The sequence below is a fragment of the Microcaecilia unicolor genome, chromosome 5 (assembly GCF_901765095.1).
Source record: "Microcaecilia unicolor chromosome 5, aMicUni1.1, whole genome shotgun sequence".
NCBI classification, from domain to species: domain Eukaryota; kingdom Metazoa; phylum Chordata; class Amphibia; order Gymnophiona; family Siphonopidae; genus Microcaecilia; species Microcaecilia unicolor.
In genome coordinates this window covers 152,253,638-152,277,672 of record NC_044035.1, presented here as the reverse complement: position 1 = coordinate 152,277,672, position 24,035 = coordinate 152,253,638, and the positions used below count along the sequence as shown (strand labels likewise).

The following is a 24,035-nucleotide window of genomic DNA, read 5'->3' as shown; positions in this document are numbered from 1 at the left end:
TGGAACGTAGTTCCACCACTTCATTTTAGACTCCAGAGCAGCAGGGGTGTTCTGCTCCAGCCCCTCCTTTCCAGGCTGTCTACAGTGAAGAGGAGGGGAGGGGGTGAGCCTGGAGCAGAGCAGAGAACAGTCACCTTACTCTTTAATCCAGCCTGTCTTCTTTTGTTGTTCATGCCCCCGTCCACCCACTGTCTTCCGTGGCTCCGTAGCACCACTTCCTTCTTGTCCACAAATTAAGCCCTGATGACTGCACACACAAGAACACACATGAACATGTGTGGTGACAAGACACCTCCTTTGATGCAACTTGCTTGTATTTGTGGTCAGGGGCATAGTTTGGGTGAAGTGTGGGTGCAGTTATGAATTACACGTGTAGTTTATAAAATACATGCCTACATGCAAAATCCAAGCATGTTTATTTACATACATTCTTGTGTCCATGGGTGCATTTTAGCTGTGATTTCTGATGCATTTGTGAGGTTGTTTTATAAAGACCCATAGGAGCTCATTGTCAAAGCTCTTAGACTTTGTAAGTCTACATGCTTTGAAAATATGACTCCATGTAACTTTGTAAATGTAAGTTCTTTGAAAATACGCTTCATAGTCAACTATCCAGCTTATAATCAAACGAGAAAAACGCCCAAGTTCCGACCTAAATCGGGAGATGGGCGTTTATCTCACAAAAACGATTAAAGCGGTATAATCGAAAGCCGATTTTGGACGTTTTCAACTGCACTCCGTCGCGGATGCGGACAAAGTTGATGGGGGCGTGTCAGAGGTGTGGCGAAGGCGGAACTGGGGCGTGGTTATCTGCCGAACAGAGATGGGCGCATTTCACAGATAATGGGACAAAAGTATGCGTTTTTAGCTAGAATTTAGGGCACTTTTCCTGGACCCTGTTTTTTCACGAATAAGGCCCCAAAAAGTGCCCTAAATGACCAGATGACCACTGGAGGGAATCGGGGATGACCTCCCCTGACTCCCCCAGTGGTCATAAACCCCCTCCCACCACAAAAAATGATGTTTCACAACTTTTTATTTTGACCCTCAAATGTCATACCCACCTCCCTGGCAGCAGTATGCAGGTCCCTGGAGCAGTTGTTAGGGGGTGCAGTGGACTTCAGGCAGGTGGACCCAGGCCCATCCCCCCCCTACCTGTTACAATTGTGCTGCTTAATGCTTAGTCGTCCAACCCCCCCCCCCCCCGAACCCACTGTACCCACATGTAGGTGCCCCCCTTCACTCCTTAGGGCTATAGTAATGGTGTAGACTTGTGGGCAGTGGGTTTTGAGGGGGATTTGGGGGGCTCTACACACAAGGGAAGGGTGCTGTGCACCTGGGAGCTCTTTTACCTTTTGTTCTGTTTTTGTAAAAGTGCCCCCTAGGGTGCCTGGTTGGTGTCCTGGCATGTTAGGGGGACCAGTGCACTACGACTCCTGGCCCCTCCCACGAACAAATGCCTTGGATTTATTCGTTTTTGAGCTGGGCGATTTCATTGTCCATTATCGCTGAAAAGCAAAAACGCCCAGCTCACAACTTGGCGAATAAAACATGGACGTCTAATTGTTTCGAAAATACGCTTGGGTCCGCCCCTTCACGGACCCGTTCTCGGAGATAAACGCCCATGGAGATAGGCGTTTCTGTTCGATTATGCCCCTCCACGTTTTCTTTATAGAATATCCCCAAAATATGTGCCTACTTTGCCGTTCAGACTAGGCAATATTTTATAAAATTGCCCTCTATGTGAGCATGATGATACAATTGGACATCAGCAGCGTTTGTTATTCTAATTTTTTTTTAACTTGATGACATACACAAGCTATAGAGGATAAAAGTGATAAATGTAATGAATGATAAATGTAATTAAAAGTTAAATAAAAATGACTCAATTATACATGCAAGAACACACATGGACGTTGAGAGGGTCTTTTACAAAGGCGGGCTAGCGGTTTTAGTGCGTGCTGATTAGCGTGTGATAAACTCTAGAGTCGACCATAGAAATATATGGGCATCGCTAACATGTAGCACGTGCTTATTTTTAGCGCACTCTAAAAATGCTTTCGCGCCTTTGTAAAAGGACCCCAGAGTAATAAAAAAGTGATGGAAAAGATTTTTAAAATGCTTATTACAACAAAATATGTTGTGAACAGGGTGAAAGTGCACCAGATCTTATATAAATGCGAGTACAGTACATTAGAAAAAGGATATGTCTAAAATTCTAAAAAAAACAATCAGGGGTTAAAAATGAATACCATAACAGGAAAAACAACAAAAGTACACAAAGGGAAAAAATATATAGAAAAGGCAATTCTTATAACAGGGACCCTATTCCATAAAGGAAAGGTGCTCCTTTTCCTTTATTTATTTAGATTTTGCTCACACCTTTTTCAGTAGTAGCTCAAGGTGAGTTACATTCAGGTACTGTGGATATTTCTCTGTCCCAGGAGGGCTCACAATCTAAGTTTGTAGTTGAGGCAATGGAGGGTTAAGTGACTTGCCCAAGATCACAGGGAGCAGCAGTGGGATTTGAACCGGCCACCTCTGGATTGCAAGACTGGTGCTCTAACCACTAGGCCACTCCTCCACTTACGCCAGCTTTAGAGCCAGTGTAAATGTTAGCGCCTCAGAGTGGTAGGAATGTGCATAACTTACAATATTCTATAAGTTACGTGCATACGTCTGGGTCTCAGCCATGCTCCTCCCCAGACTCCATCCATTTGTACATGTGCCTTACACATATGTGCTATGCAGGTTATGTGCATTGGTACAGAATAGCGCTTAGGGGGCATGCTAGATTATATGTACATAAGTGTGCACTTATACGCATATCTGCTATTATTCTAAACATTTATGTGTGTAACTCATGCATACATGTTAGTGTCTGTGTTATAGAATTGCCCCTTTAAAGTCAAAATCAGCTGGAGCCTTTCTGTTTGCAGAAGAGAGTGGTTGGTTATGTTCCTAGGCTAGCATTATGCTGGAGATACTGGGGCGAGTGGTTGCTTTGCTTGAGCAGCTGTGCAATGCCAGTTTGTTTGCAACATGAAAGGGACTATTTAGTTTTCAGGAAACAGGTTAAAATATGGCTTTGTTAAGAGATATGTTCAGGGGATGTTTGAGGGAAATTGAATAAAGGGTAGTGCGGGGAAGAATTAAAGAGGACCAGGAAGTTTAAAATAAATTAAAATGTATTTCAGTTTTATGAAAGTAAATGTTATTGTTGCATATGGGAAAAGGGAGAGAATGAATTTTAGGTATTGTAGGCAGTCTACTGATTTGTGTATTTTGGTTTTATGGATTATGCTTATCACCTTGAATAGTTTGTAGTAAGTTGATGTAAATAAATAAATAAATCTCTTCTTGGTTACATCTTTCAGAAAGAACCATGTAGAGATCTGAAACATGTTTCCTTAGCTGTAATGTTGTTCTCTTAGGGGGTCTTTTACTAAGCTGCAGTATTGCTTTTAGCTCTCGGTAGAAATCTGCTGGCGGTAAAAACCAAGATGCCCATAGGAATATAATGTACATCTTGGTGTTTACTGCCAGCTGATTTCTACCGTGAGCTAAAACACTACCGAGGCTTAGTAAAAGACCCTCTTAGAGTTGGATGGAAACCTAAACTTGAAACTGAGCTATCATTGAAACACAAACATGTACAGAAAAACAGAATATTAAAATACTAGACCGTAGAATTCTATTCACTGTGGTCCTAGGAGAAGTGGATAAATGAAGTTTTCAAAACAGCAGAATTTACTTTGACTGATCAGTATTCAAAACCATTTAACTGACCAGAAACGGCTGCTGACTGGTTGAATCACTTGATCAGGGCTATCTGCTTATTTTCAGCAGCACTTAACTGGTTATCCTCATTGAAAAAGAGTGGTTAATGTCTAAGTGAAAACTGGCTATTTTGGGGGTATTCCAGTGGTGAAGTCAGCAGTTGGCCAGTTATGTGCCGATATTTAGCACATAACCAGGCGGGGTAGCCGCATAAATGGGACTGCATAAAATATAATCTTATCTTTATGCGGTAATCCATAGCCACTTAAGTTCTGAATATTGACTTAAGTGGCTATGCATTAGCCAGCTCCACATAAACCAGATATTCAATGTTGAAGCCTGGCAAAATGTTAATTGTCGCCGGCTGAATTTTGACCCCTGTATCTTCAAACCTGTCCTGGGGACCCCACATCCAATCTGGTTATCAGGTTATCCATGGTGAATATGCAAATTTATCTCATGTATCTTCATTATAGATATCTTGAAAACGTGATGGGCTGAGGGGTCCTAAGGGCAGTTCTAGACATCTTTGACCCCTGTGGTTTTGATAGTTCATTCACTTCATCTTATATTTGTCTAAAGAATGTTATGACAGTCTGCAAAGAATCCTGAATCATTGAACTAAACCTTGTGGGATACTTTCAGCAGCTTCATGGCTTCCTCTTTGTTTCTTTTCTTTTCTTTCCATCTCTCTATTCTTTCCTTTGGCATGCAAGCCCCACGGGGGAAAAGGGGATGGAAGACCTTCCATGGGATCCTGAAAGGAATGATCCTCTATCTGCAGAAGGTAACCAGATCTTTGTAAACAGACTGCAAGTAGAATCCCCAGGATAAAAAGCAGATTTGTGTTCTTGCTGTCTCTAAGTCTAAGACAAAACAAATAGGAAGTGGAAGACATAAACAAATGTGGTAAAGTTGGACGTGTGCTAGCTTCAAGCTGTTGGATAAACTTCATTCATCATACCCAGGGCTTCTAGTTTCCTGTGATTCTGTGGCCTTGGAAAGAGCCGTGGAATTGGCTGATCCCTTGCAGGATTGTGGGAAACCAGGGGCTGAGTTTAGAGCATTGGGTAGCCCAGCGCATGCATGCAGACAGTGATGGTACCTCAGGCTGTGTGGTACAATGTTCAAAGGACAAGGAAGGCCCTAGGTGGCAGAGGAAGAGGAGTGGTTGGGTCTCATTCTACCTTTCTGTATTGTGTGTATGAGAGAGAGAGAGAGAGATCATTGCCAGGTGAGTATGGAGAATGAGACTTCACCCCCTCCAATCCTCAATTCATGTGCGGTTTTCTTTTCCTTTCCTTCCCCATCTTGGTTCTAGATCCACTGTCCCTCTTTTCCACCATCTTCTCTTCTCTCACTGTTTCCTAACCTTCCTTCCTTTCCTCCTCATGCCCTCTCCTTTACCTCTGTCTTTTATCTTTCTTTCTCTCTTTTACCCTTCCCGAGTGCTAGCTCTTCCCTCCTTCCTCTTGATTCCCTCCTCAGGCCCATGTATTTTCCTCCTTTCCTTGCAGTGATCAGTAAGATTCTTTTTCTTCCACCCAAAACACTTGAATAAAAAAAAAACTAGATAAATTGCCATCACATAAGAAGGATCAGATGGGGCAGCAGAAGGGTCCCTGCCCTATGGTACTCTAATTGGCAATGTTGTGTTGCGTAAAATATTGATAAGGCTGTATTCCCAGGGCCAACACCATTCAGTTGTTTATTGGATCAGAAAATGTTATTAATTAAAAAAATTGTAGTAATATGCAAATTAATACACATGCCACAGAGTTTCAGAAACTTTTCTGCAAAATATTCTAATTCTTGCCAGAGAATTTACCCCTGAACTATTGCAGGAAACTGGGAAGCTAGTTATATCCAGGGTTTTTTATGGGCCATGTGATATTAGGCTGGTGTTGTCAGTTGGCGTCTCACTCATATGATCCCTTTCACATTCAGTTTTTAAATTGGATCTTTGTATATTTTTGTGAGGCACTTTTTGACCTAGCAGTTTCGCTCAGGTCCTTTTGGGTTCCATCTCATTTGGAACCAGTCTCTGTTAGGTGACGACACCCTGAGCTTTCATTCATAGCTACCTAGCGTTTGCTCCCCTTATATAAACATACCTCACCTAGTTCAGCCATTGTGGCAACACTCTTAGCCAGGGGCACAGACTGTGGCACATTCCAGAGCTTAGTATGTTTGAGCAGTAGCTGGGGCTTCCTTCTGTCAGGGGCTGTGAACACTGGATTCTGCAGGAACTCCAGCTGGACACAGGAACAGGTCAGCCTCAGGAAACACCAGCCCAACCCATGTCTTTGGAAATTTGATTCTGTGATACTCCCAGAATTCAGGAATGTCTCATTTCTGCAGTGAACTGAATTATGGTGAATAAAAAAAAAAAAACTAATGAAAGCACCCAGGGGTGTGCATTTTTCCTATCTCTCCTAGAGGTAGTGCAGCATCTTGGTTTAGATGGACGAGATGGGAGGCAGGAAGTTGTAGCAACAAAAGTTATATTATTTAAAACCTGCCATGTGCTTTTCATTCTGACACTAATACTATATGTACTTTAAGGCTCTTTACATCATGTGTTGTATAACTGTATTTTTCTTTACAATTATAAGATTCTAAAAGGGATTTTATTTTCTAATCCAACTGGCATGGATTTCTTTTTTTGTTGAATTAGCGATGTCAGCAGTGGCACGCATTATTTAACTCCAAGGTAAGCAGCATGAATAAGAAAATTAGACCTTTCATTCTTGCTTATAGGCAGCAGACAGAGGAGCTGTTCTTCCGTAGAGCTTTTGCTAAACTGAGATGTACATTAATGGAGTGCCAGGATGATGTTGTTAGTGAATACAATGACAGAATGATTGTTTATGAAAATCTAGGGGAAATCCTGAAAATGGTATAAAGGCTGGTTTGGCTGCTGTTGAATATGCAGTGTCTGTAGAATTTGTAGACCTTGCTTCCTGTTGATTAATGTATTCAAAGGTGTATTCCCTTAGGACAGGGTTTCCAAAGCCTGTACTGGGGATCCCACAGCTGGCTGGGTTTTCAGGATATCCATAACAAATATGTGTGAGATCTATTTGAGTGAATTGGAGACTCAGTATATACAAATGGATCTTACCCACATTAATTATGAATATCCTGAAAACCCAAGTGGCTGTGGGGTCCCCAGTACAGTTTTGGGAAGACCTGCCTTAGGATCTCTCATAAGGATGGATTTGGGCTTCTGGTTCTTATTTAAAGATGTTATACTGGCTTTTTAGGTTCATAATGTCACATTTTTCAAACAGGTCCCAGCTTTTGGCTTCTGGACAAATATATTAAATGAATTAATATCTCAAGGTTGTTGCTTTCTTTATGTTGAGAGCCTGAGCAGGTTCCCTGTGTTTTCCAGGAGGAGTACAAGCCAGGGAAGCCCCTCTCAGAGGAGGACTTGAAGAATGCCATTAGCATCCATCATTCGCTAGCCACTAAGGCGTCCGATTACAACAAGAGACCAAATGTTTTCTACCTCAGGACAGCGGACTGGAGAGTCTTTCTCTTCCAAGCACAGTAAGTTCCTCTGAATATTGAAGTAAGTGACACCATGTATTTTAGTAGCAGAGGAAACCCAAGTCAGAGTAATTTACAACTATCTTATGCCTACCAGGGCCACTGTGTCTTCATCAAGCAAACAACAGCCTAGAAAGCTTCATGAGAGGTGTAGGGTCTCATGTATGCCTTAGAATGTGCCTTAGAATGTCTTGGATAAAGGGTCAATCTCAAATTTTAATGTATATTGAGTACTGCTCATGTATTTTAGGTGATAGTCTTTTTTACCATATTTTAGTAAGTTGTATATATCCTGTGTTTTATGATTAGTGGTTTCCATGTGTTTGATGAGAGTGTACTTAAATCTGTGTTTTAGTGTGTTTCTCATGATATGCCCATGTTATATAGGATTTTTGTCTGTCATTTGTCTCACATATGGGGAGGAGGTGATATTATAAAGCCTTTTCAACATGGCTGTTTTAAAATTGCAAGGGGGTGTACACAAGGAAAGGGTGGATGAACCACAAGAATGCACCTGCTTTTTTTTTAATTAGCAATTTTCCACTATAATGTAAAGGGGAAAAAAGCATACTGACAGAGAGGTACTAAGAAAAAAGAAAAATACACCACAAAGCAATGTAAATTATGCCACACTAAAAAGGTAATGGATACACTTCCTTGAAAAAAATAGGAAATATGGAAGGAGAACCCACTAATATAGACAAATATCCTAGACAAAAATAAGAAAAAGACAGATGAAAGAAAAAATAAGATAAAATAAAACCTCCTTTTCCTCATAGCCAAACCCTGCCATACATACTTCCTACCTATACTGCCAACCAATGAAAATCAACAAATATCTCAAAACATCAAACAGATGGTACAACAGCCTTAGCTTCATGAGCCTGTATCAATTTCTCCAACTGTGATGGGTCTAAGAAAGTATCATCTTTCCCCTGAACTTTCACTTGATACTGTCTAGGAAACTACGGGGAAAAAGTCATGCCAAGGGACAAAGCCCTCAAGGGCCTAATTTTAATAAACTCTCTTCTGAACATTTGAGTCCTTCGAGACATATCAGGATAAACATATTGGAGAGCCATGAAAGTGAGCCAATCTTTTCTTGAAGATATTTACCAAAATCTTATTTCTATCTTCACTACTTTCAAAAGTTACCATCAAGGTGGCTCTTAAGTAGCTTCCTAAATAGATATTTCCAGCATTGTAGTCAGATCTACTTCTATCACCTCCTCAATCCCTCCACTACAAATATTTTTAATGGAAGCAGGAACATAAGAAATTTTGGGGAGGGATGACTGGTCAATGGATAAGGTCTCCACCATATACTGTTTTAACATCTCATAAGGAGCAATCATACTATTTTGTGGAACATTCAAAAAACCTTAATTATTTGTTTTTTGTTTTTTTTTTGTTTAATCTGTTTTCAAGCAAATTACACCCCTTCACTAAGGAGGCATTGACTTTTTCCAAAACTTAAATTTTCCCAGATTGATCTTTCAATATCCCTGTATACCTATTAACATCAATCTCCAAGGTGGTAACTTTAGATGCTGCTTCCCCAGTAAAGGAGCATAGTTGTGATAAACAATGTTCCTCCCATTCATATAAACAAAGAAAAATGTAGGCATATAAAGACCATGTGGCCTATCCAGCATGCCAATCCTTGCAATCTACTCTCCTTACCACTTCCCTTGGAGATTCTAGGTACCTGTCCCACGCTTTCTTGAATTCAGATGCTGCTTTTGTCTCTACCACTTCCACCAGGAGGCCGTTCCACGAATTCACCCTTTCTGTGAAGCAGGTGCGTAGCCAGACAGCAGATATTGGGTGGGCCTTGTCAAGAAGTGGGTGGGCACCAAGTGTTCTCTTCCAATGCGATGAGGCCAGTATCAGCAGCTTAGGAAGCTTAGACTGCTGAAGTGGAAAGCAGTGTTCTCAGCACCATCAGGGGGAGGTCTTCAGCTGGCAAAGCTTGGGATCCCCACTAGCTAGCACTAAATATGTGCTGCTGTTAGGTGGGCCTGAGCCCTAAGTGGATGGGCCCCGGCCCACCCAAGCCCACCTGTGGCTACGCCACTGCTGTGAAGACGTATTTCCTCACGTTACTTCTGAGTCTGTTCCCTTTCACCTTCATTCCATGCCCCTTGTTCCAGAGCTTCCTTTAAATTGAAAGAGACTCACCTCCTGTGCATTTATGCTGCATACGTATTTAAATATCTCTATCATATCTCCCCTCTCCCGCCTTTCTTCGACAGTATATATATTGAGATCTTTAAGTCTATCCCCATATGCTTTATGACGAAGACCACTGACCATTTTAGTAGCCACCCTCTGGACTGACTCCGTCCTGTTTATGTATTTTTGAAGGTGCAGTCTCCAGAATTATACACAATATTCTGAAAGAGGTCTCACCAGAATCTTATACAGGGGCATCATCACCTTTTTTTGCTACCAGCCATTCCTCTCCTTATGCACCCAATCATCCTTCCAGTTTTCGCCGTCGCCTTTCTACGTGTTTGGCCACCTTAAGATCATCACATATGATCACACCCAAGTCCCACTCCTGTTTTGTGCACAAAGGTTCTTAACCCCCAAAACTGTTCCGTTCCCTTGGGTTTATGCAGGCCAAATACACAACCTTAAATTTTGTAGCATTAAATCTAAGCTGCCAAATTCCAGACCATTCCTCTACGTTCACTAAGTCCTTCCTCATATTATCCACATCATCAGGGGGGCTATCCTAATGCAGATTTTGGTATCATCTACAAAGAGGCAAACCTTACCAGACAGCCCTTCAGCAATATCACATACAAAATGTTAAAAAGAACCGACCCAAGAGTCAAACCTTATGGCACACCACTGGTAACATCCTTTTTCTGAGAATGAGCTCCATTTACCACTACCCTCTGTCGCCTTCCACTCAACCAGTTCCTAACCCAGTCAGTTACTTTAGGGCCAATATCGAGGGCACTCAGTTTATTTATTAGTCATCTATGCAGAGCAGTGTCAAAGGCTTTGCTAAAATTTAAATATACCACATCTAGCACTCTACTGAAACCATGTTGCCTCCGGGTCCTGTAATCCATTGGATTCCAAAAACTTGACTATTCTCTGTTTTAAAAGTGTTTCCACTAATTTACTTAACACAGAAGTCAGACTTACTGGCCTGTAGTTACTAACCTTTTCCTTATTTCCACTTTTGTGGAGAGAGACCACATCTGCTGTTCTCCAGTCCTCCGGGACCACTCCCGACTCTAGAGAAGCATTGAAAAGGTCAGCTACAGGAGCCACTAGAATTACCGTAAGTCCCTTCAGTACACTCGGATGCATGCAATCCGGCCCCATCGCTTTGTACTTTCTCCACCTTTAGTTTAGCCAGCTACTCACGAACACAGTCTTCTGAAAATTGTTCAGGGGCTACCACCCCTCCATTCCTATTTGTGTTTGTCTTCTGCTGTCCTGCTCCTTGCCCTTCAGTTGTGAACACAGAACAGAAATGTTTGTTAAGTAATTCCGCCTTTTCCTTACCAGTTTCTACATATTCCTCCCCTTCTTCTTTGAGTCTCACAATGCCACTTTTGGCACTTCCTCCTATTACTCACCTATGTAAAAATTGTCTTATCCCTCCATTTTACCATATTGGCTATCTTAATATTAAACCACACCATCCAGTGATCACTGGATGTCAGATGATCACCCACTATATAGCATCAGAAACACACTCCTCATTAGTATTCACTAAGTCCAGTATGACCCCATCCTGCTTGGGTTCCATTACCGACTACTGGAATAGTTCCCTCTGTGGAGAATTAAATCTCTATCCACTTTTTCTGTCTGTGAAGGAGGCTTGTATATCACACCAATGTAAACACATTTGCCGTTCCCTCTTTCCAAATTGACCCACAGTGCCTCTTCCTTACCCTGTAGGTCCTGCAGTTATGTGACTTCAATATAATATTATCTTTAACATATAATGGCACTCCCCCTCCCTTTCTTCCTATCCTGTCTTTCCTGAACAGATTATTGCCCATGTATTTTTTCTTGTGGAATCTGTGGTTATATGGTCCCCTCTGATATCTACCTAGTCTCAGAGCACAGACCGTAGAAGTCTGCCCAGCACTAGCCCTGCCTCCCAACCACTGGCTCTACCACCCAATCTCGGCTAAGCTTCTGAGGATCCATTCCTTCTGAACAGGATTCCTTTAGAGCACTAGAAAAGAATGCAGAGAAGGTCCAGGATGCAATGGAAAAGCGTGGTCACGTAATTCCTTTCATCAAATTTTTGCAGTCCAACAGAAGCATTGGTAGGGTAGGAAGTTAAAAATGAGGGTTGACACTAGATCTGCCACTTACTAAATCCTGACACCTACATAACAAGCACTGATGTTTTGGGGTAACTGTTTGCTTTTTTCTTTCTTTTCCTTCTCATTGTTGTGTTGTCCTTCGTGGATGAGTTTGAGTGGGAAGAGCAGGAGGCATGATGCAGTTGAGAAGTCATATGATTTGTCTTTCTTTTCCAGGAACACAGAACAGATGCATTCATGGATCACACGCATCAATGTAGTGGCCGCCATGTTTTCTGCTCCACCTTTCCCAGCAGCCATTGGGTCACACAAGAAATTCAGCCGTCCTCTTCTCCCCAGTGCTACCACTAGGCTCTCACAGGTAACCAGACAATAGACAAATGAAGCCTTGGTATTTATCAGGTTTAGACACTGTCTCAGTGTGTATTGCAATGTATTTCACCATTCACATCTAGTTTGGGTAATGGAGTAACAGGAACTTTTCCTGTGACAGTGATTTCTCAGTGATTTTCATAGGGTTAGGACTTTCTTTCACTGTTTATTACATTTTGTTTTTTTGGGCTTCAAAAAGAGCGACAACCATACAATGTGGAGTAACATTCAGTCACTACGTACACCAACAAGATAGAGTACAAGGAGTAAGGTAGAATGGCTGTTCCAAAAAGCGAAGGGAGATGTCAGTTGAACAAGGTGATCTTTATTGAAACAATTCAAAAGACTTGACACAGCTGCTGTGTTTCGGCATCAAAACGCCTGCATCAGAAGTCTATAAAAATATATACAATACTTATATAAACATATAAATCATAAAATACAAAAAAACATTTAGAAATAGATAAAGAAGGCTTATCTTAAGAAATACAAAAAATATATACATGTATATACGTGAATGGTATTGTCATAATATGAAAACACTGAGAGAGCAAAAGAGATAAAAGATAAACAAGCAATAAGAAAACAATAAAAAATATATATATAATATAAAAACATATAATATGAAAAAAATATATAAACAATTAATATGGCTGATCTCGTGTTGTTCATTGTACAAAGGTAGGCAATGTTTCCAAAGCAATAATCGACTTTAAATCAACACAGTAGATCCTATTTGTGCAAAAAGGCAAAAGGTGACCACTAATGCAAATGCAAGTTATACTGGCTTACAAGGAACAGAAATAAAAAATAAAATTGTAACAAGTAGAGATATACATCACATTTTTAAAAAGGCATTTATGAAAATATCAAGTGGGATTGTGTGTGGATACCTCAATACTCATAAGGAACCAATACGGGCTTGCAGAGGCTGTAAGGCATAAGAAATGAACAAAACATAGTAACGTAGTAGATGATGTCAGAGAAAGACCTGTACGGTCCATCCAGTCTGCCCACAAGATAAACTCATATGTGCTACTTTATATGTATTCCTGACCTTGATTTGTATCTGCCATTTTCAGGGCACAGACCGTAGAAGTCTGCCCAGCACTAGCCCCGCCTCCCAACCACCGGCTCTGCCACCCAATCTTGGCTAAGCTTCTGAGGATCCATTCCTTCTGAACAGGATTCCTTTATGTTTATCCCACGCATTTTTGAATTCCGTTACCGTTTTCATCTCCACCACCTCCTGTGGGAGGGCATTCCAAGTATCCACCACTCTCTCTGTGAAAAAATACTTCCCGACATTTTTCTTGAGTCTGCCCCCCTTCAATCTCATTTCATGTCCTCTAGTTCTACCGTCTTCCCATCTACGGAAAAGGTTTGTTTGCGGATTAATACCTTTCAAATATTTGAACGTCTGTATCATATCACCCCTGTTTCTCCTTTCCTCCAGGGTATACATGTTCAGGTCAGCAAGTCTCTCCTCATACATCTTGTAACGCAAATCCCATACCATTTTTGTAGCTTTTCTTTGCACCGCTTCAATTCTTTTTACATCCTTAGCAAGATACGGCCTCCAAAACTGAACACAATACTCCAGGTGGGGCCTCACCAACGACTTATACAGGGGCAATATAAAATACGCAATAATGTCTGTCAGCAAAGCGCTAGAAGAAAGAAGGATGCGCTGAGGTGTCGGTTATTTAAAAGGCAGGGAAACGTGCTAAAAAAGAATGAGGCAATCTGTGACACCATATCGGTGTGTATGACATCAGATGTCAAATTAAGAAAGGAAGGCACATAGGTGCATGTTGTTGTATATGGCTTAAGAAGGTCCATAAGAGAGTAAGAATGATAACTGATGAGGTTAAAAAGAAAAAGGAAAAACTCCGGTTATTGGAATTATAGTATAGTAAGAGGAGAAGAGGAGGGTGAATGGGGTGAATCATAAGACGTATTTTGAAGGGGTAGGGCAAGCGTGAGTAGATATGGGTAAATACATACATAAATAAATAATTGTGGATAAAATATCAATAAAATAAGAAATAAAGGGTGTGTGGCTATGAATACTAAGTTGTAATCGCTCATATGTATTAGTTTTACATAATGAACAAGACCCACATATCTGGAAGGAGATATATACAACAATGTGAAAAATGATAATATACCGCACGTACAATAATTTATCATGTATATGATTTGGACATAATGGATAGGGCCCACGTGATCATTTTTGTACATATCTCAACAGAGAGGCCAACTTGGATATTAACATTTCTGGGTAAATGACTGTGGACATCTCTTAAAATATCAACTTCCATCATTCCTAAGTTTCCCTTCAGTTTTGTCCAGAGATACGTTTCTTGTATTTTACCATTTATTTGGAATAACAGTTGAGCACGCTTTACTCTAGAGGTGTATCCAGACTCGGTATTTTGGATGGGCCCAGAGGTAAAATGGATGGGCCCTTCCACGTGCTGCCCCCCCCCCCCCCCCCACACACACACACAACACACATACTACAACACACCACACAACAAATATCTTCCCAGAGATACTTTTTAAGAACACTGATTTTTTTTTCCACCTACCCCACATTTCCTCCCTCTCCTCCGTAGCATCCCGGCATCTGTGCTCCTGTCTCTGAACCTCCCCAGTGTATCGTACAGTCGTCCTCGGCGCCTGCAGTGATTCATTCTTGCTGCTTACGCCGGACCCGCAGTCTTCCATCTTCCGTGCCCTGCCCTCACTGACATCATTGCCTGTTTCCTGTCTGGTGGAACGTGGCAGATGGAAGCCTGTGAGCTTGTGAGGCCGGCACAAGCAGCGAAAATGAACCGCTGCAGGCACTGAGGACGCCTGTACTGACACCGGATAGGGATGGGGTTCAGAGACAGGAGTGCAGAAACTGGGACACCCTGGAGGAGAGGGGGGAAGAGAGCAGTGGAACGCTGCCACTAGGTGGGCCTGAGCCCACCTAAGCCCACTGCTTCAGCCATCCAGAGTCCCTCTCCTGAGTTATTTTTCAATTCTTTATACCTCAGGCATAATTCAAATGTGTCAGGATGGAGTTAGCACTGCATTAATATCTAATTAATATTAGGAGTAGCTAACCAAGGAGGAGGTATCAAACATGTCAAACATTTATTTTCCATGGGGGGAGGAAACACAAAGCAGAAAAACATTATGCATTATATTTGCCCTGGAGTTGCCCATTGACTTCTGAAAATACTTCTTTTCAACACTACTGTACTTTGCAATTGTGAGAAGCTGTAACATTGTAGTTCTTAAAACTTTGAAAATTTTTGGTTTGAGCCCGTAAGATTATAGCTGTTAAAACTATGTTTTTTTAATATATAATTTCTCTAATATAACTTCCATTGTTCATGACCCTACTGCAAGCTTTTCATTACTTACTAGTGTATCCACACCCATCTTTTAAGGCAGTGTGTCTCACTGGAGGAACGCCTAGTGAGTCTGGTTTTCAGGATAATCACAGTGAATGTGCATGAAGTAGATTTGCATACACTGGGCCTCCAGTGTTTGTCAGTCCCTCTCATGCATATTCATTACGGATATGCTGAAAACTAGATTGGTTAAATGTGGCTCCAGTAGCTTGAAGAGCAGTGTGCTAGAGTCAGTGTTTTTTGAAGTTATTTTGTGATCCATAGCTTGCAGATATTATCATTTAGCTGAGTTTCAGTCTCTTATTGATGAGAATAAGGATCTAGACTAAAGTATCAGGAACAGGGATAGGCAACTCCAGTCCTCAAGTGCCATAAGCCAGTTAGTGTTCAGGACACCCCAATTAATATGCTTGAGATACACTTGCATACAATGGAGGTAGTGCATCCAAAGCCATCTCATGAGTAAATATTTTGAAAACCCAATCAGCTTATGATACTTGAGGACTGGGGTTGCATATGTTGGTCTAGAAGATACTGCTGCACTGAATTAATCAAAGCAGGGCTTCACAAATCTGTCCTGAAGACCCCACAACTGGGTGGGGGGGAGGGGTTCAAAGTATCCACAGTGATTGGACATGAGGTAGATTTGCATGCATTGGCTTAGTTGTATGCAGATTTATCTCATGCATATTTACTGTAGTTATTCTGAAACTCTAACTGGCTCCAGGGTCTCCAGGCCAGGTTTGGGAAGGCCTGGATTAATGAAATGGCCATGTAGTGCTCAACTCCCAATATGCTCATGATGGAGGGGTATTAATAAGAATGAGCAAGGAAGAGGCGGGAGAAATAAAAGGTAGATAGATTTAGAGAAGTACTCAGCTTAATTTGAGAAAAGGAACAACACTGTATCTGATGGAACTGTACAACCTTTCAGGAGGAGCAAGTGAAGACCCATGAAACGAAGGTCAAGTCTATGTCATCTGACTTGGTGGAACATCGCTCCTACCCGCTTGATAAGAAGCTGAAAGGAAAAGAATTTGAGGAATTCAAACAGAAAGAGGACTACCTAGAATTTGAGGTGAGCAGGGATTTCTTTTTTCTTACAGATAGAAAATGATTGGCAGTAGAGTATAACATAGATACATTTTGAATGCCCATCTACGTCACAAAACAATTCATCTATACCTTCCCCATTTCTCTTCAACGCCCATCTACACCTCCCCCTCTGCTCTTATTAATGTCTACCTGTACCTCCCCTTATAATGTCCAACTGAATATACATAATTCACTATAAAGAATTGTTCTGTTGAAACACTGTATAGTATCTGTCAGATATCTATTGTTTCACTTCCTTCTTTTTATTCCTCCTTCTCTCTCACATAGCTTAGGAATCACAACTGATGTAGACTTCACCCTTTTCTTCAGTTAATGAGTTGCTTTGTCCTTTTTCACTTCAGTTTTGCTTGAATCCTTTTCCATGTTCTTCTTCTCTCACCCTTTTAGAAGTCTCGGTATGGTACATACGCCATACTCCTGCGAGCCAAGCTGAAAGCAGGCACCGAGGACTTTGAAGCATTTGAAAGGAATCTCTTTGATTCTGAGGAGAGTGATGAGGATGGGCCGAAGAAGTCTCGTTCCAGTCCTTCCCTAAGCCAGGATCCGGCCACTTCCTCCACAAAAGTAAAGCGCCATGTCTCAGAGAGGGGGAGCAGCTGTAGACCATCCCACAGCAGCGCTATTCAGAAATCTTAAATCTTTTCCCAAGAATGTCACCATTTCTGCTTTTAGCACCTCCTGACTTCCTTATGGGGATCCAGACCTGTGCCAGGAAGAACTAGCATGATTTAAAAACACTTCTCTGGACATGAACTGAAGGGAACCAGGGAGTTTGGGTGAGGGTGTGTAATCCATTCAGAGATGTCCATTGTCCTCTGTCTTGGTCCTCTGGTTGGAATGGATCTACAGCAAGTGTTGAGGAAGAGAGATGGCAAACAGCTTCTGTGTCCTCTCCATATATGGGATTTCTTGCCAAGTGAAGCATTCTTTGTAACTTTTCCTGGATCCCAACATAGAGATGCTGAGGAGGAGCTACTGAATGAAAAAAATCTAATTCAGACACTCACTTTTTAAAAAGAATTCTGAGCCACATACACAGAGACTTTATTGACCCCATGATCTTCCCAAGGATCTGGAAATGCTCCTCTCCCGCTGAAAAAAAAATGTACAGAATTTATATTAGAATTTTATAGGTAAGGTAGCAGGCCTCTTGGGACAGGTGCAGAATTCTCATTCAATGGTGATGAAATAAAGTGAACAGACAAGGCCCTGCCAAGGGCTTAGGAAACGAGGCCGGCTCTTGCTGAGCTGCTGCCGTTTCCACTCAGTTTTCTTACTGGTTTGCATCCTTTTTGCTGACATATTTTTGCACTTTTACTACTTGATCCAAAAAAAATTTTGTTTTGTAGATTTTGATGCTCGGGATTAGGGCAGTGTCTCCTGTGATGGTTTTTTAACACTGGATCTTATAACTGGCACACTACGGACAGAAATCTCTCAGGTGCAGCAAAAGTAGTAGGTGGAGAGAGGGCAGGACTAAGATTAGGCCCTGGTCTGCATTCCTAATTGCTCCTGTCCAGGAGACTGGGCCTGGCTGGCTGAATCCAACAAACTCCATGGCTCCAAGTGGGATTTTGTGAGACTTAAGTGATGGAGAAAGAGCGGGACCAGTATAGATCCTCTTAACTCTGGTATATAAATCTGCTGAGGACCCATAGCTGTTGGAAGGTGTAGTGTTCCCAAACCTAGGGAATTCAAGCCATAAAAAATGCAGTTCTTGGTGTTTTGAAACATCAGAAAACTAAGGACTGTGGAATTTGTTCAGTTTGACTCCAGGGTATTTTTCAGTTTTGGAGGACCATGAAGAAGTAAAAAGCAGCCAGTAAGGACCAGATAAGGGCACACTGTGAGCCCAAAAGCCTTGTTTCCTAAAAGTATTTCTCTGACCATGAAATGGAAGAAATTGTTAGGTAAAGGGGAGTTCAGACTCATTTTTCCACCTACATATTATGATTCTGGGCAGATGTTCTGTTCTGGGTGAAATTTCATGTACAACAGTGGTAATGCACAAACGTCATCCTACCAGATGCTAATTATTTATGAAAATTTCCAGGTTTCTGTTGTTCACTTCCCCTCGCACAACCATTCTCTATGAAATAGCTTCTTGTGCTTCAGATTCACTTATCTCAAGGAGACTCAAGGGAGGCAATTCTCTAACTTAGCATCAAGTTGTAAGCGCACAGTAGGGGCACATGGCACCAATTCTGTCACTGCCTCATGGTGCGCCTAAGCTGTCAATAGCTCAAAGCTGCATTGGCATGTCAAAATATAGGCATGCCAACTTAAGACAGGTCAATGGTGGCGTTCACCAAAATGCACCATGCAAGGCTCACAATTAATAGTATTCTATAAATTGCATACGTCATTGGTGACATACTCATGGTCTGCCCATGCTCCACCCATGTGTACTCCCCACTAAGCAACTTTGGGTGAATCTCTTCATAAAGATGGTTAATAAATCCCAATAAATAAATATTGTTGTGCACATTATAGAATAGCGCCTAGCACTTACACACCTGTCAATTTTTGGTGCCTCTGATGCTCATAAGTGCTATTATTGTATAACACACATTGGGCACCAAGTTATAGAATTGCCCTTCAGGATCCAGTAATTTTAGTTTGTGCTAGTGTGCAGACACAGAAACCACATCAAGAACACTATAGTCCACTGAGCAAAACTTGCCCACATTTTGAAGGCCATTGTCAAGAGTATGGTGTTCTTTTATGGGCTCCAACTTCCAGAAACATGTGGAGATTCTGGAGGAAATCCAGCAAAAAGCAATAAAATTGGTATCTGTGAAGAAAAGTTGAAAACATTTATTTAGCCTAGCAAATGAAAGATTGAGAGATGATATAATACAGAAAAGCCTTTGTCTATATATGTAAAGGGTGACTCTAAAGACAATGATAATCAGTTGTTCTGTCCACTGGGATTGGAGCAAGTTATTATGATCTTAAATCACAGCAGGATTTAGGGTAGACATTAGGAAGAGGTGTCAGTTGCATTGATTATTAAGCAGGGAAACAAGTTACGTAGGGAGAAGGTGGGATCTCAGTCATCAGAGGCTTTTAAGAACAGGTTACATAACTTTCATTCAAGGTTGGTTCCCCCCCCTCAAAAAAACAAAACAAAACAGTTTTTATTAGTGATCAGTGCAGAAACGCTCAATAAAAATTACTGAGTATAATCAACTCATTGTACAATGAATAGAAATGTATATAACACACACTAGACCTCGATACTAAATTACCCACCCCACAGCTTGCTCCCAACATTGTAAAGCTGCAAGTTAAACACACTATTATTGCAAGAAATCATCGAAATGCTCACATCACTAATTAGTACATTAGTAATGTCCCCACTATCAAACTAACCCAAACCCCTGTCAATCCTCCCTTTTTCATTACCCCCCCCCCCCCCAACACAGTAAACCACTCCCTCCCTATGTCACACTTCTACTGCCGACATGAAACATCCAAACAAGGATAGCAACAAGGCAATTGGACTCTTATATCCCTTTGTCACTAAGAAACTAAAGTTATTAACAATACTACCCCCCAAAAATAAAAAACCCTATACCCCTAACCCACAGCCTAAATTCCCTGCCCTCTCCCCCCCCCCCCCCCCAACTCCCAACAGAGGACAGAGCAGGGTAAATATAATAATCATCCTTGACTTAACACTAAATTCCTCACTCTAGGAGAGAGAGAATCAGTATAAGGACTCCAAATAGCAAGAAAATGTTTCCAGCAGCAAGGCTTAAGATGCGCCGACCAGGCCTCCCATAATCAAAGGGAATGCAATTTGTTTCTCCATTCGCAGTAGTGAGAAGAATACCTCGATACCCAATGTTGTAAAATATATTTACACCCAACAAGAAGCGCTTTACACACAAAAAGTTTCTTCCTCCTGCCTTGTATGTCAAAGGCAGCCATCATGTCTAATAGATGAGTCTTGGGGTGCATCCTAAGGGGTTGCGCTATAATAAATGTGAGAAATTCTCCTATGTTTATCCAGAAAGTCTAAGGAACATTCCTAAAAAGAATGAAAGAAATTATTATGGCATTGGTTACACTTAACACACAGAACGCTGTGTGTAACTTCCCAGCTCTTTACATTTGTGATTGTGTAAAATAGGCTCTGTGTAGTCTATATTGGCAATCACTACCCTCCACATCCCAAGTCGCCAATGACAACCCCTAATCTTGTTCCCATCGTCCCTTCAGCATTGTATAATCCCTAGATCCACTTAATCTTTGTAACACTGCATGGGCTTCTGTGTCTAATAGATGAGCTAACAGAATTTTCTGTCAGCCAATGAAGAAAGACCCCCATTCTCCCTCTCCAGCAAACAAATCCATATTTCCCAAAAGAAGGAGTTGATCCAATACCTCAGGGTCCTGGACGCAAAGCTTAAGCAAGGCTCTCCACAGCTCTTGCAAAGGACCCAAGATAAGGTTGTGGCTTTGAGAGGATGAGAGAACTCTAGGTGGGGTTATATAATAAATACTGCATATTCCAGGGGGCCAGCAATGCTCATTCATATTCAGAACAAGCGTATACTGATCTCTCCATCAGTCAGTCATGTAGATGCTGTAAACTTTGAGATCTGGAAGCCCCATTCCGCCATATCTCCAGAGAAGCTGTGTATGCATTGTTGGCTTCTTTCTCCTCCAACAGAACTCAGACATAAGCTGATGAATTTGCATCAAATCTTTCTTAAGCAAAAGAAAAGGTAGAACCTTCAGAATGTATAACCATTTTTCAAATCCTATATGTATGATTGAGCAGGTATAAAACCAGATGTGGATATTTTTCCCTATAAATGTGTATTTCCTTTGTAAGATGAGGATTACACGATTTATTTCCACACAAGCCCAAGCACTCTCTTGAAATCTCTATGTATGTGCATCTCCATTTGTAAACAGCAACTTTTTGTAATGGGTTTTTACGTGTGTGTGATATACAAATCTGAACGCCAGAATTTCAAAATGGAAATTATGAATAAGACTTCTAAAATCCAAACTATCATAACGTTTGACCCAAATATTATCAGCAGCTAGAAACTGGTGTTAAAGGCCCATTAAAGTATTGATAGGCACATTTCACCATTGGACATACGTTTTGTGATCATCACTGTCCATGTATGTATATATGTATCAGGTGTCATGTGAATGTATGGTTGGAGAGTCAGAAGAACAAACTGACAGACATGATAAAGGGAAGCCAGAAAGTCTGTCCATTGAGCACAGTCAACTGGCAAGTACCCACCGAGGGGGCCTAAGTAGGCTAGTCTATCCATCCATCATCCCATGCAGATTTCATGGATGGCAACTCTGTAGGATGTGGCAGCAATGTACAACAGCCTGAACATGATTTTCTATATGTAACACCAGAGTACCTTGTTCTCTTAGCACAGGGTCTGAAGGAGGTCAAGGGCAACCCCCACACATCCTATGCCCGAGGGCTAGGCTGAAGAGGGAAGAAGATAGGCTCCGCTGTTAAGAATGCTGTAGGCTTCCATTGTGTGCACTGAAGATGTGCAGTAATGGGACTTCCAGTAAGCACCCCTAACTAGATGCAGATTACATTTTGGAGCATAGGGCACTAAATTCTGAGCCAGAAATCTAGGAGCATCATCATAAATAATTCTTAATGTCATGCATAGTATCTTGAATTGTGATTGGGCTTGTACAGGTAGCCAATGCAACAAATCCAGTAGTAGATATGCTGAAGCCTAGTGTGCACCATTGCGAGACTTCACCTCCCCCCTCCCGTCACCAGCACACTCTTATCATCCTCCACTCTGTCCCTAGCAGTTTCTCTCTAGTGTCCCAACCTCACCCCCCCCCCCCCCACACACACACACAACCTAGTTTTCAGCTCCCTCAATCTCCAATCCCATTCTGAGCAGCACACCCTTAATTCCCCTTCTTCCCGCCAGTCTCCACCATGGCTCTAGCAGTTTCTCTCTCAGCCACTCACTTTGTCCTGAATTGTTCTGCTGCGCATTTCATTATGTCTTTGTTATATGAATATGTTTTTCATATATGCCATATAAATGCATGTAAAAATTAGAGAACCATGTGGGGGTCCATAAAATTTTGAAGGCTGAAAAGGGGGAAACTCTGCGAACCCCTCTTCTAAATAACACAATAGGAAAAAATAAAAAAAAACCTGTTACAGTGGGGGTGGAAACATAATCAAATGGTTAAATCCACTCACCAATTTTTCTAACACCAATGTCTTCTCCAGTGGGAGGAGCATAATCCCCGATAAAGGGTTAATAGACCCCTTTTATGTAGTGCATGATGCTCTACAAGTGTTGCTAATTCATCCAATTACAAAATCTTTCTCACAAGCAACTAACAGTTTTATTTAATCAAAGGGAGGGTAATTTACTGTAGGTTGTGTGGCATATGGGGATGGGGGAGTGAAACTGGGATCTCAACTGTAGCAGGCTTCTGCCATACACTTTGTTCAATGCTGTGCATGCTGAGATCAGGAAAGTGAAGATATTAAGTAATATTTACAGTGACAGGAAATGTGAGTCGCCACTGGCTGATCCTGTATGCATGCTGAGGGGTCAGCGGGGGGGGGGGGGGGGGGGCAAGGTTTTTTTCCAGTGGCATATCTTTCTATGGGAGCATGTGAAATACTTCATGGGAAAAAGATGGGGAGACATGAGGGCAGGAATGAAAGTGGTGAAAAGACACACCAGCCTAGCTGAAATATAATTACTGTCTTATGCAGGTTGTTTTTTCTTTCATTTTTTAGCTTGAGGGGTGGAGGTAGAGAAAAGCACTTAGCCCACTAAAGCCTCCCCGAGATCCCCTCACACCGACTTTTGCATCAGTGAGCATTGAGTTCACACATTGAATGTCTTTATAAATATATTTAATGTTTTTTTGTTTTCATTGGGTTGAAACCTGTATTTATTAATATAATGATTTTGCTGTATGTTATTGTATATGATTTGTACGTTAGATACTGGAAATCTGGCAAAGAGATCAATGAGACAGACAGGGGAGGGGGAATCAGGCACGACTCAGAAGTGGCGCAAGGCTCCAGCTCCCTCCTTGCTTTTGCCACCTCCCTAGTAGGCTGAGAACCAGGGAAGCCAGGGTTCAAGTCCTATTTCTCAAACTGACACTCCTTCTGACCTTGGGCAAGTCATTTCATCTTCATTCCCTCAGGTTCAGCTTAGATTGTAAGTCCAGTTGGACAGGGAAATAATTTGTGTACTTGAATCTGTAATGCACCTTGAACCTGGATTTGGAAAACACAAGTAATAACATCTAAAATTCCAAAACTTAAGGGAAAGTTCTGTATGATAGGGAGTAGAGAGTTGCACGGGGACAGAAATGCAATCCATTCCTGTGGGAATCTGACCTGTCCCCACCACAAGTAATCTCCTCCATCCCTACCCCTGGCCCACCCAGTCCTGCCGCAACACATTGCACCCCACTGCACAGTCACCTTGACCCTCCCTCCCAA

At 41.7% G+C, this 24,035-nt stretch overlaps 1 protein-coding gene across 1 annotated transcript in view; it reads left to right on the top strand.

The window, feature by feature from the left end:
• Positions 1-17,173, top strand: part of PSD (pleckstrin and Sec7 domain containing) — a 318,145-nt gene extending 300,972 nt beyond the window's left edge. The window contains exons 12-16 of the mRNA XM_030204993.1: positions 4,497-4,567; positions 7,178-7,335; positions 11,856-12,000; positions 16,356-16,499; positions 16,925-17,173. Of these exons, the coding sequence (XP_030060853.1) occupies positions 4,497-4,567; positions 7,178-7,335; positions 11,856-12,000; positions 16,356-16,499; positions 16,925-17,173 (767 nt within the window). The remainder of the gene's footprint in view (positions 1-4,496; positions 4,568-7,177; positions 7,336-11,855; positions 12,001-16,355; positions 16,500-16,924) is intronic.
• Positions 17,174-24,035: the final 6,862 nt, after the last annotated feature.